Consider the following 14,807-nt stretch of genomic DNA (forward strand, 5'->3'; position numbering starts at 1 on the left):
AGGATCTATAAAGAACTCCTCAAACTCAACACACACAAAACAGACAATCATATAAAAAAATGGGCAGAAGACATGAACAGACACTTCTCCAGTGAAGACATACAAATGGCTCTCAGACACATGAAAAAATGTTCATCATCACTAGCCATCAGGGAGATTCAAATGAAAACCATGGAGCACTTTGATCCCATCAGCAGAAGCCTCCTTCCCATCAGGACGAAGCAAACCATCACAACGGTCTGACAGACACTCTAAGCACGACTTCCCTGCTGTCCCCACCATTGTCCAGCCCTGACTCCACGGGTCCCGGGGGAACAGCCCGAGTCCTCCTGTACGAGCCGTCCAAATTTCCTGTAAGTGCCAGAAAATCCTTCCCATTTCTCACGAGTCCTCGGGTCTCCAAATGCGGCCAAAGGACCCAGTCATAGTGCGGCCTGGTCCCTCCTGGTGTCCTTGAAGTTCTTCAAAGCGTTGGTGTGAACGGTGAGCAGAGCTTTCCGAAATAAAAAAAGTTCGTTTCTAGAGGTAGACATGGGATTTCCACTCGTGGAGCTGGGGAGCAGAAACCTTTCCCGACTCCTTCTGCGAAGTACTAGCCAGACCCCGCACACTGTGTATAGAACTCGCTGGCGTACAAACAAAGCCAGAAAGACACACTACAACAGGAGAAAGTTCAACAACGTCTTCCAAATACAGATGGAAAAGTCCTTAGCCAAGTACCAGCAAATGGAACCCAAGAGCGTACGTGAAGGGTTATGCGCCATGACCGATGGGTTTCTCCCAGGCAGGCGAGGCTGACTCGGCAAGGGCGTCGGTCCATGGGCCACGTGATGGGAGCAGAAGGAAGCCAGTGCCCCTGCAATCACCTCAGTTGATGCAGAAAAAGCATCTCACACCAATCTCACACCACATCTCAATCCAACACCGTTTCATGATTAAAAACAAACACTCCTTAAACTAGGAATAGAAGGGAATTTCCCCAATACCGCAGAGGCCTTAGTGAAAACCCCACGCCAGCATCATACTATGAAACACTTTGCCCCCGAATCAGGAACAACACCAGGATGCTCACTTTGGCCACTTGTATTCAGCCCAGCCTCGGAATTCCTAACCAGAACAACTACGCAAGAAGAAAAGAAAGGCATCGAATTGTAGAGGAAGAGGTAATGTTACCATGTTCAGAGTTATGATGACAACCCGGAAGACGCCAGAGAAAAACACTGGGACTGACAAATTCAGGAAATGGTTGAAATACAAAGGGGCGCCTGGGTGGCTCAGTGGGTTAAGTCTCTGCCTTCGGCTCAGGTCATGATCCCAGGGTCCTGGGATCGAGTCCCGCATCGGGCTCCCTGCTTGGCGGGGAGACTGCTTCCCTCCTCTCTCTCTGCCTGCCTCTCGGCCTACTTGTGATCTCTGTCTGTCAAATAAATAAATAAAATCTTAAAAAAAAAATACAAAGTCTACACACAACAATCAATTGCATCAAGAAGGTAAAAGATTTGTAGGCTGGAAACTACAATGTGTTGCCAGGAGAAATTCAGGAGACCGAGGGAAAGGGAAGATGCCCGAAGTGCATGGACTGGAGATTCTCATCCCAAGGACAACACCCGAAGCCCTCCATAGGGTCAGAGTGACCCCCCAGCAACAGCCTGAGGGCTACACATATCCTAACATATTGTGGCGTCTCAAAGTTCTGAGATCAGCCTACAGTTTCATAATAAAAGAACAACAAAGTTGAAGGCCGCACACTTCTGGATCGCCGAACTTCCTGAAAAGGGACAGCTGTCAGAACCGTGCCGCTGGCGACATGCCAGAGAACGATGGGGCAGAACTGAGCCTCCCGTGCACGGCTGGGGGTTCCTGATGTGGGCGCCAGGACCAACAGACAGGGCACGCATCTGTCCCACAACAGAGCTGGGAAGAGATGCGGCCACCTGTGGGAGAGTGAGGCTGGACCCTCCTCACGCACTTACAAAGCTAACTCGGAATGGGTCACAGGCGTCCACGTGCGAGCGAGCAGCAGCAGACTCCGAAGAAAAGCACGGGAACATCTTCAGGACCTCGGGTTTGGCAACAGTTTTGTAAATGTGACAGTGAACGCGCAGGCAGCAGAGCACGGGAGATACACTGAACTGGACTAAACCCTACAAGTGTCTGCATCAAAGGACACTATCAAGAGAGTGAGAACGCAGCCAAAAGAACAAAACAGTCACAAATCACATACACGTCCCACAAGGCATTAGGATCCGGAATACATAAAGAACACCTACCAGCCAACAACAATAACAATAAACAGCCCAGTTTAAAAACGGGCCAAGGGTCTGAAGGGGCCCTTGTGCGAAGCCCTCCCAATGGTCAGCAGCATGAGAATGCACGCTTGGCCCCGTGGCTGTGACGGAAATGCCATCAGCACCACAGTGAGACACCACTGTGTACCCAGCACAGAACTGTAACAAAAGCAGACACTGGCGCGTGTCCACGAGGACGCAGAGAACCTGAAGCCCTCGTGCGCATCTGGCGGGGACGGGTGACAGCGCAGCATCTGTGGGAAGCAGTCTGGCGGTTCGTCAAGACTCGAACTAACGGGAGTCCCCACGTGACCCAGCAATTCCATCCCTGGGCACGTGAATGGAGTCCCGCAGGCCGGGCCCCAAACAGACCCCGGGACCAGCGTCCCCACAACCACCTCTCCAGCTGCCGGACGCGTGTCAACACACGGATGGACAAACTGTGGCCCGTCTAGTGGACCCACGGGGCAGAATGTTATTCCACCATAAAAGGCTCGAGGCTCGGGGACAGCAATGCCTGGAGGAACCTGAGAGCGCGATGCTGAGCGAGGAAGGCGGCCTCGAGGGCACAGACCCCGTACGAGCCCGCGTGCACGAAAGACCCAGCAGAGGGAAGTGCGCGGGGACGGAGGGCGGGGCAGAGGTCAGCAGGGGCTGGTGGCCTGCGAGGGGAGACCTTGCTCCGTGGGCTCGGTTTCCGCTGGGGGTGACACTGCCATCGACACGGGTGAATCCGTGCTGAGCGCAGCTGCCCGGCCGAGTCTAGTTCCACATACTGAGCACGACGAGAAACGGGTCACAGACTGAGACGTAAACCACACCAATGCGAATCTCGCGGAAGAAAACAGGAGACGCACTCGGCACCTAGCGGTGACCACAGCTCAGGCGGGGCACACCAGACGCACGTCCCCGAGTCAGAAACCTACAGCCAGAGGCTCGGCAAAAGGCCCCGCAGAGAGGAAGCGGCCGCTGACGTGGAAGAAACACGCGGAGGAGTTAACGTCTTCGGCTTTTAAAGAACCCTTAAAATCCTACCCAAAAAACACAAAAACATCGTGCCGGACCATCCCGAGAGCAGAAAGCAGACACAGCGGGACGTTTTGCCGTGGATGAGGAGGGCACGCGAGCTCGCAGAGCGGCGGCCTGGGTGGGCGCGACGGTCACCTGCATGTGTGGCGCCGGCTGCAGACCGGAGACGCGGCGCCCGACGGGGCGGACGCCAGAAAACAGGTGGGAGTTTCTTAAAACACTAGATGCTGACACCATGCTCCAGGCCGCCCACCCCGGAGACGTGAGAATCTATGTACGCACGACCCAGACGGGTACAGGCGGGTTTCTTTCCGGTGGCTTCACGCCGGGAACCGCCCGAACGTCTCCCAACAACGAGGGGTGGGGGCGGGTCCTCACCATGCACGCGGCTCGGCCTGCGAGAAGCCACCGCTGGCCGCTCTGCGCCGTCACATCTCCATCGCTGTACTGAATGCCGAGCGCCCGCAGGCGGCACACAGGCTGTGGGGGCAGGGCCAGTAAGGGGACTGCGGCAGCCTCCGTTTGAGCGTCTGCAGAGGACCACTGGGCACGTGAGGGGCTCCCCAGGCCGGGGACAAACCATCGGAGGGAGGGGACGGTGCCGTCCCAGGAGCCAGATGGGAGACCCCACAGTCCCCAGGGGCTTTGTCTCTGGACAGGGAGGAACTCGGTCCACCCCAGCGATGCCTGGACCCACGCCACAGGTCAGAGAGCCGCTGTCTGAACAGAACTGTGCCGGGAACAGAGCCGTGGCTGACACGAACACGGGGCAGCCCACAGGCGGGCATCCTCGGGCCAGTCCGGCAAAGGCCAGCAGGATGCAAGGGGGCAGAGAGCTCACCCACGGCGAGGACACGACCCCAGCTGAGGCGGACGCAGACCCAGCTCCGAGGGCAGAGCTGGCGGAGACACCGTCCAACGGCCGCCACGTGCTTCACGGGTCCCAAACTTAAACCCAGCCGTGCAGTGAGAGAAAGAGCGTCTGAGGTGAGGCGGACCCGGCCACAGCCTGGGGCCGACGAGACAGCTTGCTAGAGGACAGGCATGAAGACAGGGTGACAGAAAGTACCCAAAACAAAACCGAGGACGTTTTCGAAGAAAAGACCCAGGGGCCCGCAAGGACCACGTACGCTACCCACAGGGCACTGCGGTTCTGGGAAAGGTGGGGACGGTGGGTATGTCATAAGGTGGGTATGTCGTAAGACACAATGGCTGAAAACTCCCCAGCTTGATTAAAAAAACCACAGACCCCCAGACCCAAGAGGCCTGAGCAGGTGTGACCCCGAAAGCGGCCGCCAAAGAGACACAGAGAACGAAGACAGCAGGCGCCTCAAGGGAAAGGAAACGTGAATCCATCCCACCACACACGCGGCTGTTTCTGCACGGCTGCCCGCCACACACACCCGGGGCGGCAAGAGGGGTCCCAGCAGGGGCTGCCGAACAGCCACGGACGGTGGTGAGTGCACTGGAGCCAGAGGGGAGACCGGGGGAGCCCACGTGCCCCGATGCGCCCAGGCACGGCCGCCCTTGCTCCGCCGCAGAGCGCCATCTGTCCCCGGAGCTCTCCGAAGAAGGCCACGACGGAGCCTGGAGGGGAGAGCTTACAGCCGGTTATGGGATGAGGGCCTCGTGGACGGAGAAACCACACCACCGGCCGCCTGTGTGCAGGTGAGGAAACGCCATCTCTGAGGCTGGTGTGGATGCCCCGGCCCCCCGGAGCAGGGGGTGGACAGAGACCCCAGAGTGGCAGGAGCATCCTCTCAGCGTCCTGGGCTGAGGTCCTGGGGTCCGGGCAGCGACTGGGTGTGGCGAGCGTCCACACGGAGGGCAGACGGGCCCAGGCCCGGCAGGTGTGGTGACCTGCTCGGCCGGCAACCAACCGCGTGTCGTCGTTGTAGATCTGGTGCTGGACTGACTCGTAGATGGGCTGCCCCCTTGGGGACGACTGGGCAAGCGGGTATCGACACTGAGGGCCCCGAGACGGCGGTGAGCATGTGTGTCCAGGTGCTTCGCAGAAGCCCTCCGTCCTGTTGCACAAACGGGACCCTGGCCTCTGGGCAGCAGGCTGACTGACTGTGACCCCCCACGCCAGAGCTCAGTCACCTCCAAGCAGCATCTCCTTCCCGTCCCTGTGGGCTCAGGGCCTCAGCGCAGAGCCTCCCCGGGCCAGGAGGGGTCAGGGGCATGGGGACCGCAGCCAGAGCTGCTGGCACACCCGCCACGCGGGCCACACCGTCAGGAACGAGCGCACAACGGCTGCCCTAGGGCCGTGGCACTCCAGCCTCCCGGAGCTGAGTCTGGGGGCGCTTCTCCCACACTTCCGTGAGCACGAGCTTACTCGGGTCCGCCCCGTCGGCGAGAGCACAGCTGAACACCTTGACCAGACCCTGCTGGGTTTGTAACGATGGGCACGTGAAATTCTGTGGTTTGCAGCAGTGGGGACACGGCTGTGCAGGGCCGCCACGGTCTGTGGCATAGGGTCTGGTGGGGGGTGGGTGGACAGGGTCAGAGGCACCTGCCGGCGGGGGCCAGAGCTCAGGCAAGTGGGCCAACCACATGGGGCTGCCTGGGGCAGAGACGTGCGGGAACCACGCGGGGGAGACACCAAGGACGCGGCTTCACGATGACGGAGCGCTTCCCCAGAGCCCCACAGGACCCGACACAACGACGCGGACGTGCTTATAACACAGACACCCCGCCAGCGCCCCCCACCCCCAGGGCTTCCCGTGGGTTCCACTCCGCGTACGGCACAGGTGGCCCTCAGAGCACGTCCCTCAGCAGACAGAGCAGGACGCTGCTGCCAGCCGCCCTCCCGGCGTGAGGCACGTGGGCCGCCCCCAGCCCCATCTCACCACCGCGTTGCGCTCCACTCTGGCCCGGATCTGGTCGACTTTGCCTTCTATCACCCGGGGAAATATGGACGAATCAGCTCCCTTGCAGAAGAGATAGATTTCTCCTACGAAAGGAAGGAAACCAGACGTTCAGTTACACGAGGGGAGAACTAGATCATTCTGCACGTTACGCTTTTACGAAGCAGCAGAAACAGGAACGTCCACGTTGAGAGCGTCAGAGGCGTTTCCTGAGACCTGTTACCGCGTGCAGTCGGGAGAAAGTGAAGTCGTTTTTCCCACAGCCCCAGATCGCGTGGGCCGTTGAGGACCAGGAGGAAGACCAGGAGGAAAACGGGCCCCACTGCCCTCTGGCCCCCGGGCAAGGTCACGGAACGGGACGGGGCCCCACGAGACACTGCCACCGAGGGCTCGTCATCCTTCACCCCAGCAAGACCCACGAACGCGTGCTGTGAGGCGTCCCCCACAGCCCAGGAGACGTCCCCACGGCTTCACACAAGCCTGCACCGCAGACCCACGCTGCCCTGTGAGATTAACCAATGTTCTCGTCCAGGTCAGCAGGGGAAGCCGGCGAGACCAAGAGGAGAGAACAAGACGGACGAGGCTGGCTCTGGTCGACAAGCCCGCAGGGGGGGCGCCTTCTCTGCCAGCCACGAGTGTCCACGTGGCCCTCCACCGGCCAGCTGCATTTGCACGTGGCTCCTGGAGAGCACGGGACCTGGACAAGGGCGCCTGAATGTGGCCATGGTACCTGGGGCCCCGATGACCCCAGCAGGGACGTGCTCGTGGTGCCCAGAGCGAAACGCCCCAGACAGCAAAGGGATGCCCACAGATGTCCTGAGACTAGACCACGGCTGAGGTCAACCCACGGCCGGAAAGGACAGTGTCACGACGTCCGGGCCACCAGCACACAGATCGGGACGGGGTCCCGCGGGGCACAGCCCCACCCCCAGGACACGCCCGCCAATCGTGCGGGCTTGTGGCCAGATTCTGGGCCGACGACCAGCCTGGGCAGGACCCGTTCTGGACACCAGACCTAACTTCCTCAGACACGGTTTCCAGCCAGAAGGGCGAGGCCAGGCATCACCATGCGCTCTCCGACGCTATATTCATAAACAACCGTGAGGATTTATGGTAATGGCTCAGGTCACTGTGTCAACCTATCACTCCCTGGCACACGTGGTCCAGCTGGGGTACGTCTGGCCCCAGGACTCGGTTACAACAGCCTCTGACATAAAAACGTCCAGAGTGAAAACCACTTTATTCTGCAAAGAACCAGAGTTCTGGAAGCCAGCACGGAGCTACCACGCAGAGGCGTGCCCACACGGGTGTCCCTGCCGTGCAGCAAGCCATGGCTAAGGCCGCTCACAGCCCTCGGGCAGCCGCGCTCTCACTGGCCACAGGGGCTCATGGTCTCTCATATCCTACAGGCTGGAAAACCAGAGCCATGAGCCTCACCCCCGGGGATCCGTTACTACGCAAAGAAGAACTTGCTTAACCCATTATTCAAACTTCTCCTGAAAATAACTGGTGCCGTGGCTGGTTCAGTTGCCACGTGGTCTGTCCTGGGAAGCCTGCGGATCTGCGGGGACCCCCAGGAACGGGCGGACGTCTCCCCGTGCAAGGGGGGCCCGGGCCCGGCCTCACTGCCGTGACATGACGACTCCTGGAGCTCCGCGGCGCCCTCCTGCGGGAAGGTGGGAGGGGTCTCCGAGGGTCCCACTCTGAGGGCCCCCAGCCCCCCACGGAGGGGGCAGGGCTTGCTGAGTAACGCTGCCTCACTCCCTGTGGCGCAGTCGGGACTGCGACCGGGAACCGTCTCCCAGACGCGACTCGGCGGCCAGACGGCACATCCGCATCCGTCTTCACAGGGAACCCACAGGGCAAAGGACCAGTGACGTCCGGTTCCCACCCAACGCCCTCCTCCCAGGCCAGCGCACGGCTTCGACCGCGCCTGCACACCAGACCGTGTCCTTCAGCGTTACGGGACTGTCCCACGACTGGACGGCCCGAGCGGAGGACCGTCTCCTCGCATTCCAGGCAGCTCGGACACCGTGTTACATCCTCAGGTGCTTGGCACAAGTCTCCTTGGCTGGGCTGCGCCAGGATACCACGCCGCCGCCAGGCTCAGGGGTGTGGGGACCACGCAGGGACCGTGCCCAGAGCTGCCACGTGCCTTGCCCAGGCTTGCCCAGCGCCCCAGGAAGTGAGTCACAGGGTTCTGCCCAACGACACACCCCGGCCACCTCACACCGTCCTCTGCGGCCTGAGGAGTAAGGCAAGCCATGGCGCGTGCCCCCAGGACCGCGTCACCAGGGCCCTGCTGGAGGGTATCGGCCGCCCGTGCGCAGGAGCGACACCGGCTGACCCAGAATTCCCCAGCGTGCCTCCCACTTCATCGGCCGGCTCAGAGTCCGTGCGCGCTCAGGGCAGTGCGCTGCGTCTGCCGCTTACCAGGCGACTTTCCAAAGACACGGACCCAGCCTGGTGGCGCCCGGCTTTAAGACGTAAGAAGGACCGAGATCCCGCAGCGTCGGCTAAGAGGCCGTTCTGCAACTGCGGGTGCCTTCAACTGAGCAGAGCCATGCGGCGGGGAGCCCGCGAGACACGGCTGGCTTCTGTCCTCGGGTGCTCCCAGCCCCGGCCAGGACAGCTCACCTGACCGCGGCAGCCAGAAGGCGTCCCACAAGGTGCCTGGTGCGCTGCCCCTCCCTGGAAACGTCCCACCGGCAAGAGGACCTCCGTGTGGAAACAGGCAACTGGGGTTGGCCCGAGTAGGGGTCAGGGAAGGCAGCTCAGGGGGTCGGTGCTCAGCTCTGGAGAAGCGTCTGTCGGGCACAGCAGGTGCCTCAGCGCCTGGCAGGGTCTTCAGGACGGACGCGGTGGCGGGCGCCCGGAAGGCTGCAGGGGGCGGTGTCAGGCTGCTGTGTGTGGCGGCCGCAGGGAGGGACAGGAGCCCCTGCACGGCCTGCCAGCCACGCGGGGCCCACGGGGGCTGCACCCGTGCCAGGTACAAAGCCCAGGAGCCCCAGGACCGCACCTGCGCCCGCGAAGCCGAGGGGCCCTGTGCCCTGCTCACCTCGGTGTTTTGAGAGAGAACAAACGGTTGGGTCCTCGAGCTCCTACACAGGTAAGCACGAGAATAAAACCGCCACAGCGTGTAATTCGAAAACTCGAAGGAAAAACACATTCCTACCTGTGATGGATTTCACAATCACGCTCATTCTCCTTCTTACTGAGTCAAAACTCAAAATTTCCAGCAGTTCAAACCTGAAGAAGAGATCAGAAATCGCTTTTACTCCTTCTCCAGCTCTCACAGCCCCGGAATCTGGGTTAGCACTGCACTTCCCGCGGCACAGCAACTGGGGCATCCTCTGGCCTGTCCGCCCGCTCGCCCGCACCCTCGGGATCCACGGGGCAGGCGCTGGGCTCCTGGCGGCTGCATGGAGGGGAGGCTGAGGCCAGGCTCCTGTGGGCTCACCCCCAGTCCAAGGTGCCCTGGATGTCTGTCCAGCACACAAAGTACACGCTCACACCCCTGAATTCTAAACACACAGGCCATATCTGAGCTACACCGGGGTCCTTGGAGTTTGTAAAAACCATTTAAAAAAAACAAAACCAATGCGCGGTCGGCTTGTGCAGTCATTATCAGCAGACCGTGATTCCTGCTGACATCTGAAACACTGAAAGCAGTTCAGCCCCCCTGGACAGACGCCGCCAGAAACTCCCCGCAGCCCACAGACCCCAGCCGGGATCCAGGAGCCCCACGGTGGGTGGGCCTCTGCCCTCCGCGGGCAGTCGCGCGGATCCCACGGCCGCCAGCACCCTGGAGACAAGCCCACTGTGCCCACCAAGGACCGGCAGCTGGTCTGGTCAGGGGCTCACCACCCCTGCCAGTGCAGGAGTTTATGCTTCTTAAGGAAACGTTAAAATCCAAGGGTCTCTGAGGCCAGAACCGCCAAGCCTTATGTCCTCTGCCCCGTTTCTGCTGGACCCGCTATTGCAGGTTTATTTGTAGAGGAGGCGGAGCTCCGCGCTGAGCTCGTGATACGCCCTCCGTGTGTGGGACCAGCCCCGACGGACCCGGTCACGAACACTGAACGCGTGTGGTGCGTGGAGACAGAACGGGAACCACAAGCATCCCACGCGCCCTGGCTCGGACCCTGTGTGGGGCGACCCGCGACAGGGGAACCCGGCGTCGTGCGGCCACTCTGGTCAGACCCCACGTGCCACGGGGACTCCCGGGGAGCCTCATCTGGGACGGCTCCCGGCACACACTCTGACCGACCGGCCGGTGGGCGACGGTCCAGGGCCGCCGCGAGAGGAAGGGGAGGCCAGCGTGGGGCGGGACCGGGAACGTGGGCCCCGCCAAGACCGCGGGCCGGGCTCACCTCTCCACGCCGTTCTCCCTGTTCAAGATCTCCATGTAGCCGTCCTTCAGCCGCAGGTACGTGAAGCCCAGCCTGCAAGCAGGAGGCGGTCAGAGCTTAATTCCCAGCTCGGACGCTTCTCCCCCACACGTTTTTCAAGTCGGGGAAAGCTTCCTCGACAGAAAGAAGCTCTTCCGGTAAGACAGAGGCCGTGACTGGGCTGCAGACGGAGGCAACGAGTCATCTATTTACTGCTCGAGACGCGCTCCGAGAGCCACCACAACTGCGACAGACTCTGCCCTCGGACTGGTAAGCACCAGCGCGTGCTCCAGGACAAGGGCGGGTGTGGGGACTGGCCCGTCCACAGGGGCCGCATCTGGCTTCCTGAGCAGTGGGGCTGTTCAGCCCCACGGCCGTGTCACACTTACAAGGATCCTGAGAGACTGTCGGCCTGCGGGACGACCTCTCGTTTTCCCAAAGAGGGACCGCGATCCAGAGCCCGCAGTCGGCCAGCAGGCGTCCGTGGAGCGGGGACCACGTGACAGCCCGTGCTCCACCAGCACACCCGAGTGCCGCCCGCACGCCAGGTGCCGCGGTGCAGACACAGCAGGGGCGGCTTCTGGATGCCAGGAGCTCAGAGACTGGGACGAGGCCGTGGCAATGCAAGGGGGCCACCGTGGGGAAGGGTGTCCGCTCGGCCCAGCACGAGCTGGCAGCCTTCCGGGGGGAGCGCGCCGTGGCTGGCAGAACGGTCCGTCCTAACTTCTGACACAGTGTGTTCGGCGCACTCGTTGGGACGGACCGGGAAGGCCTGCCGCAGAGCGTGGGGAATGCTGCTCGCACCTTCGTCAGGAGTCGGGGGGAGCCACCGTTTGGGATGTGAGGAAGAGAACCCACGGCCAGGGGTTTATTGCGAACACACGTGAGCCACGCGTCCCAACAAGAACCCGGAGTGGCCGTCCTGGGAACGCGAGCCAGCCTCGAAACAAGCTCAGCGGACACCAGAGACACGCTGGTGCCGCGACAAGGCTGCGAAACACCGGTCAGGCCAGAATACCGACCACCGTCACCGAAACGCAGCCAGCCGGACGTCACCGCGGGGAGGACAGCAGAGCATCGAACAGGGACACCCAGACGGAATTAGGGGAAGTAGCGCAGCAGTGACAGAGTCTGGCAGCGGAAACGGCGGCTGGTCACGTGGGCAGTGGGCTGCGTGCAGAGGGACGCTGTCCACCGGCACGGGAGCTCCGCCGGCCCACCCACCCTGCAGCAAGCCTCCCGGCACTGCAGCCTCCAGACACTCTGGGACGAGCCCCCACCTGCCAGACCTGCCCAGAGACGTACCTCTGGACGCCCTCCACGAGGGCCACCTCGTCGGGAGAAGACGAGATGTACACACAGGACTTCCCCCCGTCCGGCGACTTCCGAGGTCCGTCCACATCATCGTCATCCTTCACCTGGATGGTGTGGCACAGGCACAGCGCCCGGAAGAACAGCTCCTCTCGCTCCTGTGAAAGCACAGCACAACCCACAGATCTACGCGTCGGCTTCGCGCGCACAGACACTGCGCCGAAGACGGGACGACAGGCGACACGTGCCACTGCTGGGGGGCAGGAGCCAGGAGCGAGTCTCACCTCTGGGGCCTCCGGGAGGAGGGAAAGTGTGGCTTCTCGCCGTCCCCCAGCACTTCTGAGTAAGGGAGGTGAGGGCACTGGGTCAAGGTCAGGGGAGGTGAACTCAGCATCCGGGAGCCAGAATGCCCTGGGGACCCTTGACCGCCTTCCCAGGGGCCCTGCGGTGTGGCCGAGACCCAGGTGGGCCACAGACCATGGGGCTCCCTCTGAGACACTCTGCCGTGGAGAGCGGTTTCCATGTGGAAACTGTGAGGCAGGCCGGGGGTACGGTGCCCTCGGTGGCCAGGGCTGCCACTGCACCGCCCGCTAAGGCGAGCTGTCCTGCTTCCAGGGGACCCTGACAGGGCTCTGCAGCCACAAAGATTCCGGGATGGTCTCCTCACTGACCACGTGGACACGGGGAGGGTCACAGAACCGCCCCGAGACGCGGACGTCCGGAACCACAGCACTTGGCTGTGTGCCGTGCACGGGCACGTGTCCCCGCATGTGTGCGTGTGCGTGTGCACACGTGCGGCATGTGTACCCACGTGCAGGATGAGTGCGCGCGTCACTATGAAATCCATGAGTGGGGCACGTCTGTGCACACGTGTGAGCACGCGTGTGCCTCCACGTGTACACGTGCTCAAGCCTCTGTGCACACGCGTGAGCATAGACATGTGGTATGCATACTTGGCTCTCAGCCCACCACGTGCCCTGCCTTCGCTGTCACAGTGGCTTCTCGCACAGCCGTGACTGTGGCAGGACTGTGACCGTGACTGTGGACTCGTGGCGGGACAGGGTGACGTCCCACACTCCTAATGGAAGCCACGAGGGACCCAGGGACACGGGGCGGCGCCGGTCGGCCTTGTGCTCGGGAACCGGGGCGGTGCAGCAGGGAACGCCCAGGAACACAGGTGCAGGGGGCGTGGCCACCTACCCTGGCGCCGGGGCCCGGCGAGGCGTCGATCATGTCGATGCCGGCGGCCCCGGGGAGCACCTGCCCATTGCAGACGGCGTGTGGCACGTACACGTGGCCCTCGATGCAGCACTCCTTGAATTCCATGTTGTTCTCCGTGAGCGTGCCGGTTTTGTCTGTGAAGATGTACTCGACCTGCGGACACACGGCGCCGCTGCGTGAGCTGGTGGGGCTGCGACCTTCTCGGGGAGGAAGGGGCCACGGCAGACTCGGGCCCCGGCACGGCCTTGCTTCCTGACGTCACGTTCCTTGCAGGAAGGGGCCTCTCCGACGGCCGCCCACACCGCCAGGGGGGCCGTGCGTGGCCGGCTCGCCAGCCTCCTCCAGCCTCTAGCGGGCGCGGCAGCCCCGACCCAGCTGCGCAGGACGGGCAGGCGAGGCCTTCCCGTTCCCCAGAAGACGGGGTCTCCCTGTCCCCCTCGGAGAGACAGACTTGGGACGGGGGTCTTAAAGCTTCTCCAGCAAAAAAACCAAGGACGCAGGGAAGACGGACCCACACTTACTCGGCAAGGTCTGGGAGGTCACAGCCCACGTACCACTGAGAACACAGAAGCCAGAACCCCAGCAAAAGGGCAGAACAGATTTCCGACGGAAAACCGTACCCAGCGTTGACCCTCCACTCAGACCCATTCCGATGACGTGCTCATCAGGAACAACAGAATTCCAGGTGACGGCATGGGACGTCCCCGCCGGCTGAGACCTGCCTGCTGCCCCGAACGCGCGGGAGGCAGCGTGGGAGAGGCTTAACGTGCAGGAAGGTGGCACAGAGAAGACACAGTAACACGGGGCCAAGCGCTTCACGTCTGCTTCCTCACGTGGCCTCTGCAAACCGTTCTCTTCCGTCTGGCCCCCTCCCCCCCCCTTTGTGCCCGGTTCCGCAAGCCAGCTGTGAGGGCACGGCTGACACCTGCTGCCCGGACGCCGCCGGCCCCTCCTGTGCTCCGGACAGCGAGAAGCAGGAAGGCGGCCCGCGTGTGACAGGCCCCAGTGGGGTGGCGGTGCGGCCTACGTCACCGGCCCCTTCCCCAGAGCGGCGACGACAATGGGCGTCTCGGGAGGCCGTCTTCTACTTTAAAAAAAAAAAGATTTTACTTCTTTCTTTGAGGGAGAGTGAGCGAGGGGCAGATCCAGAAGCAGCTCCCCCCTGAGCAGGGAGCCCGACGTGGGGCGCGATCCCGGGATCCTGAGATCCTGACCTGAGCCGAAGGCAGAGTCTTCACCAACTGACCCCCCCGGGCACCCCTGGAGGCCCCGTCCTCTGAAACCCTGTCCACAACCCTCCCACGGTAACTGTCAGATAGATTCCTGTGCCGAGCACCGCCCCACGCGTCTCCTTACAGAAGGGGCTTTCCTCTGGGAACGCCGTGGAACACACGGCAGGGACCGTGCACAGACACGACATGACACGTGCGGACCTAAAGCTGTTCTGCTGCCAGGTGGCCGAGTCGGGGCTTCCGAGCGCCTGTCTGGGACCAGACCCACCCGCGACCGCGGCAGAACAGTTGCCTGGAAACCCGGGCTCATCCGTAAGGACGTCACCTCTCGGGAACAAGTACCCGGGACGCAGTGGGTGAAGGCAGCGGGTCCCCAGCTGAGTCTCTGCGTCCATCCCCAGAAGGCCTCAGGGGCCTCGTGGGGGCAGAGCTTGGGGGCCACAGCCTGACCCCACCCTGTTGGAGGGT

At 62.3% G+C, this 14,807-nt stretch overlaps 1 protein-coding gene across 12 annotated transcripts in view; it reads right to left on the bottom strand.

Moving 5' to 3' along the window:
* ATP11A (ATPase phospholipid transporting 11A) overlaps positions 1 to 14,807 on the bottom strand; it is an 84,638-nt gene that overhangs the window by 25,734 nt on the left and 44,097 nt on the right. For all 12 annotated transcript variants that reach the window (XM_032314942.1, XM_032314941.1, XM_032314940.1 and 9 more), the window contains 5 exons: positions 13,087 to 13,260; positions 11,881 to 12,044; positions 10,558 to 10,629; positions 9,363 to 9,436; positions 6,170 to 6,273 (listed from right to left, as the gene is read on the bottom strand). In XM_032314942.1, the coding sequence (XP_032170833.1) occupies positions 6,170 to 6,273; positions 9,363 to 9,436; positions 10,558 to 10,629; positions 11,881 to 12,044; positions 13,087 to 13,260 (588 nt within the window). The remainder of the gene's footprint in view (positions 1 to 6,169; positions 6,274 to 9,362; positions 9,437 to 10,557; positions 10,630 to 11,880; positions 12,045 to 13,086; positions 13,261 to 14,807) is intronic.

Source organism: Mustela erminea, chromosome 15 (assembly GCF_009829155.1).
Source record: "Mustela erminea isolate mMusErm1 chromosome 15, mMusErm1.Pri, whole genome shotgun sequence".
NCBI lineage: Eukaryota > Metazoa > Chordata > Mammalia > Carnivora > Mustelidae > Mustela > Mustela erminea.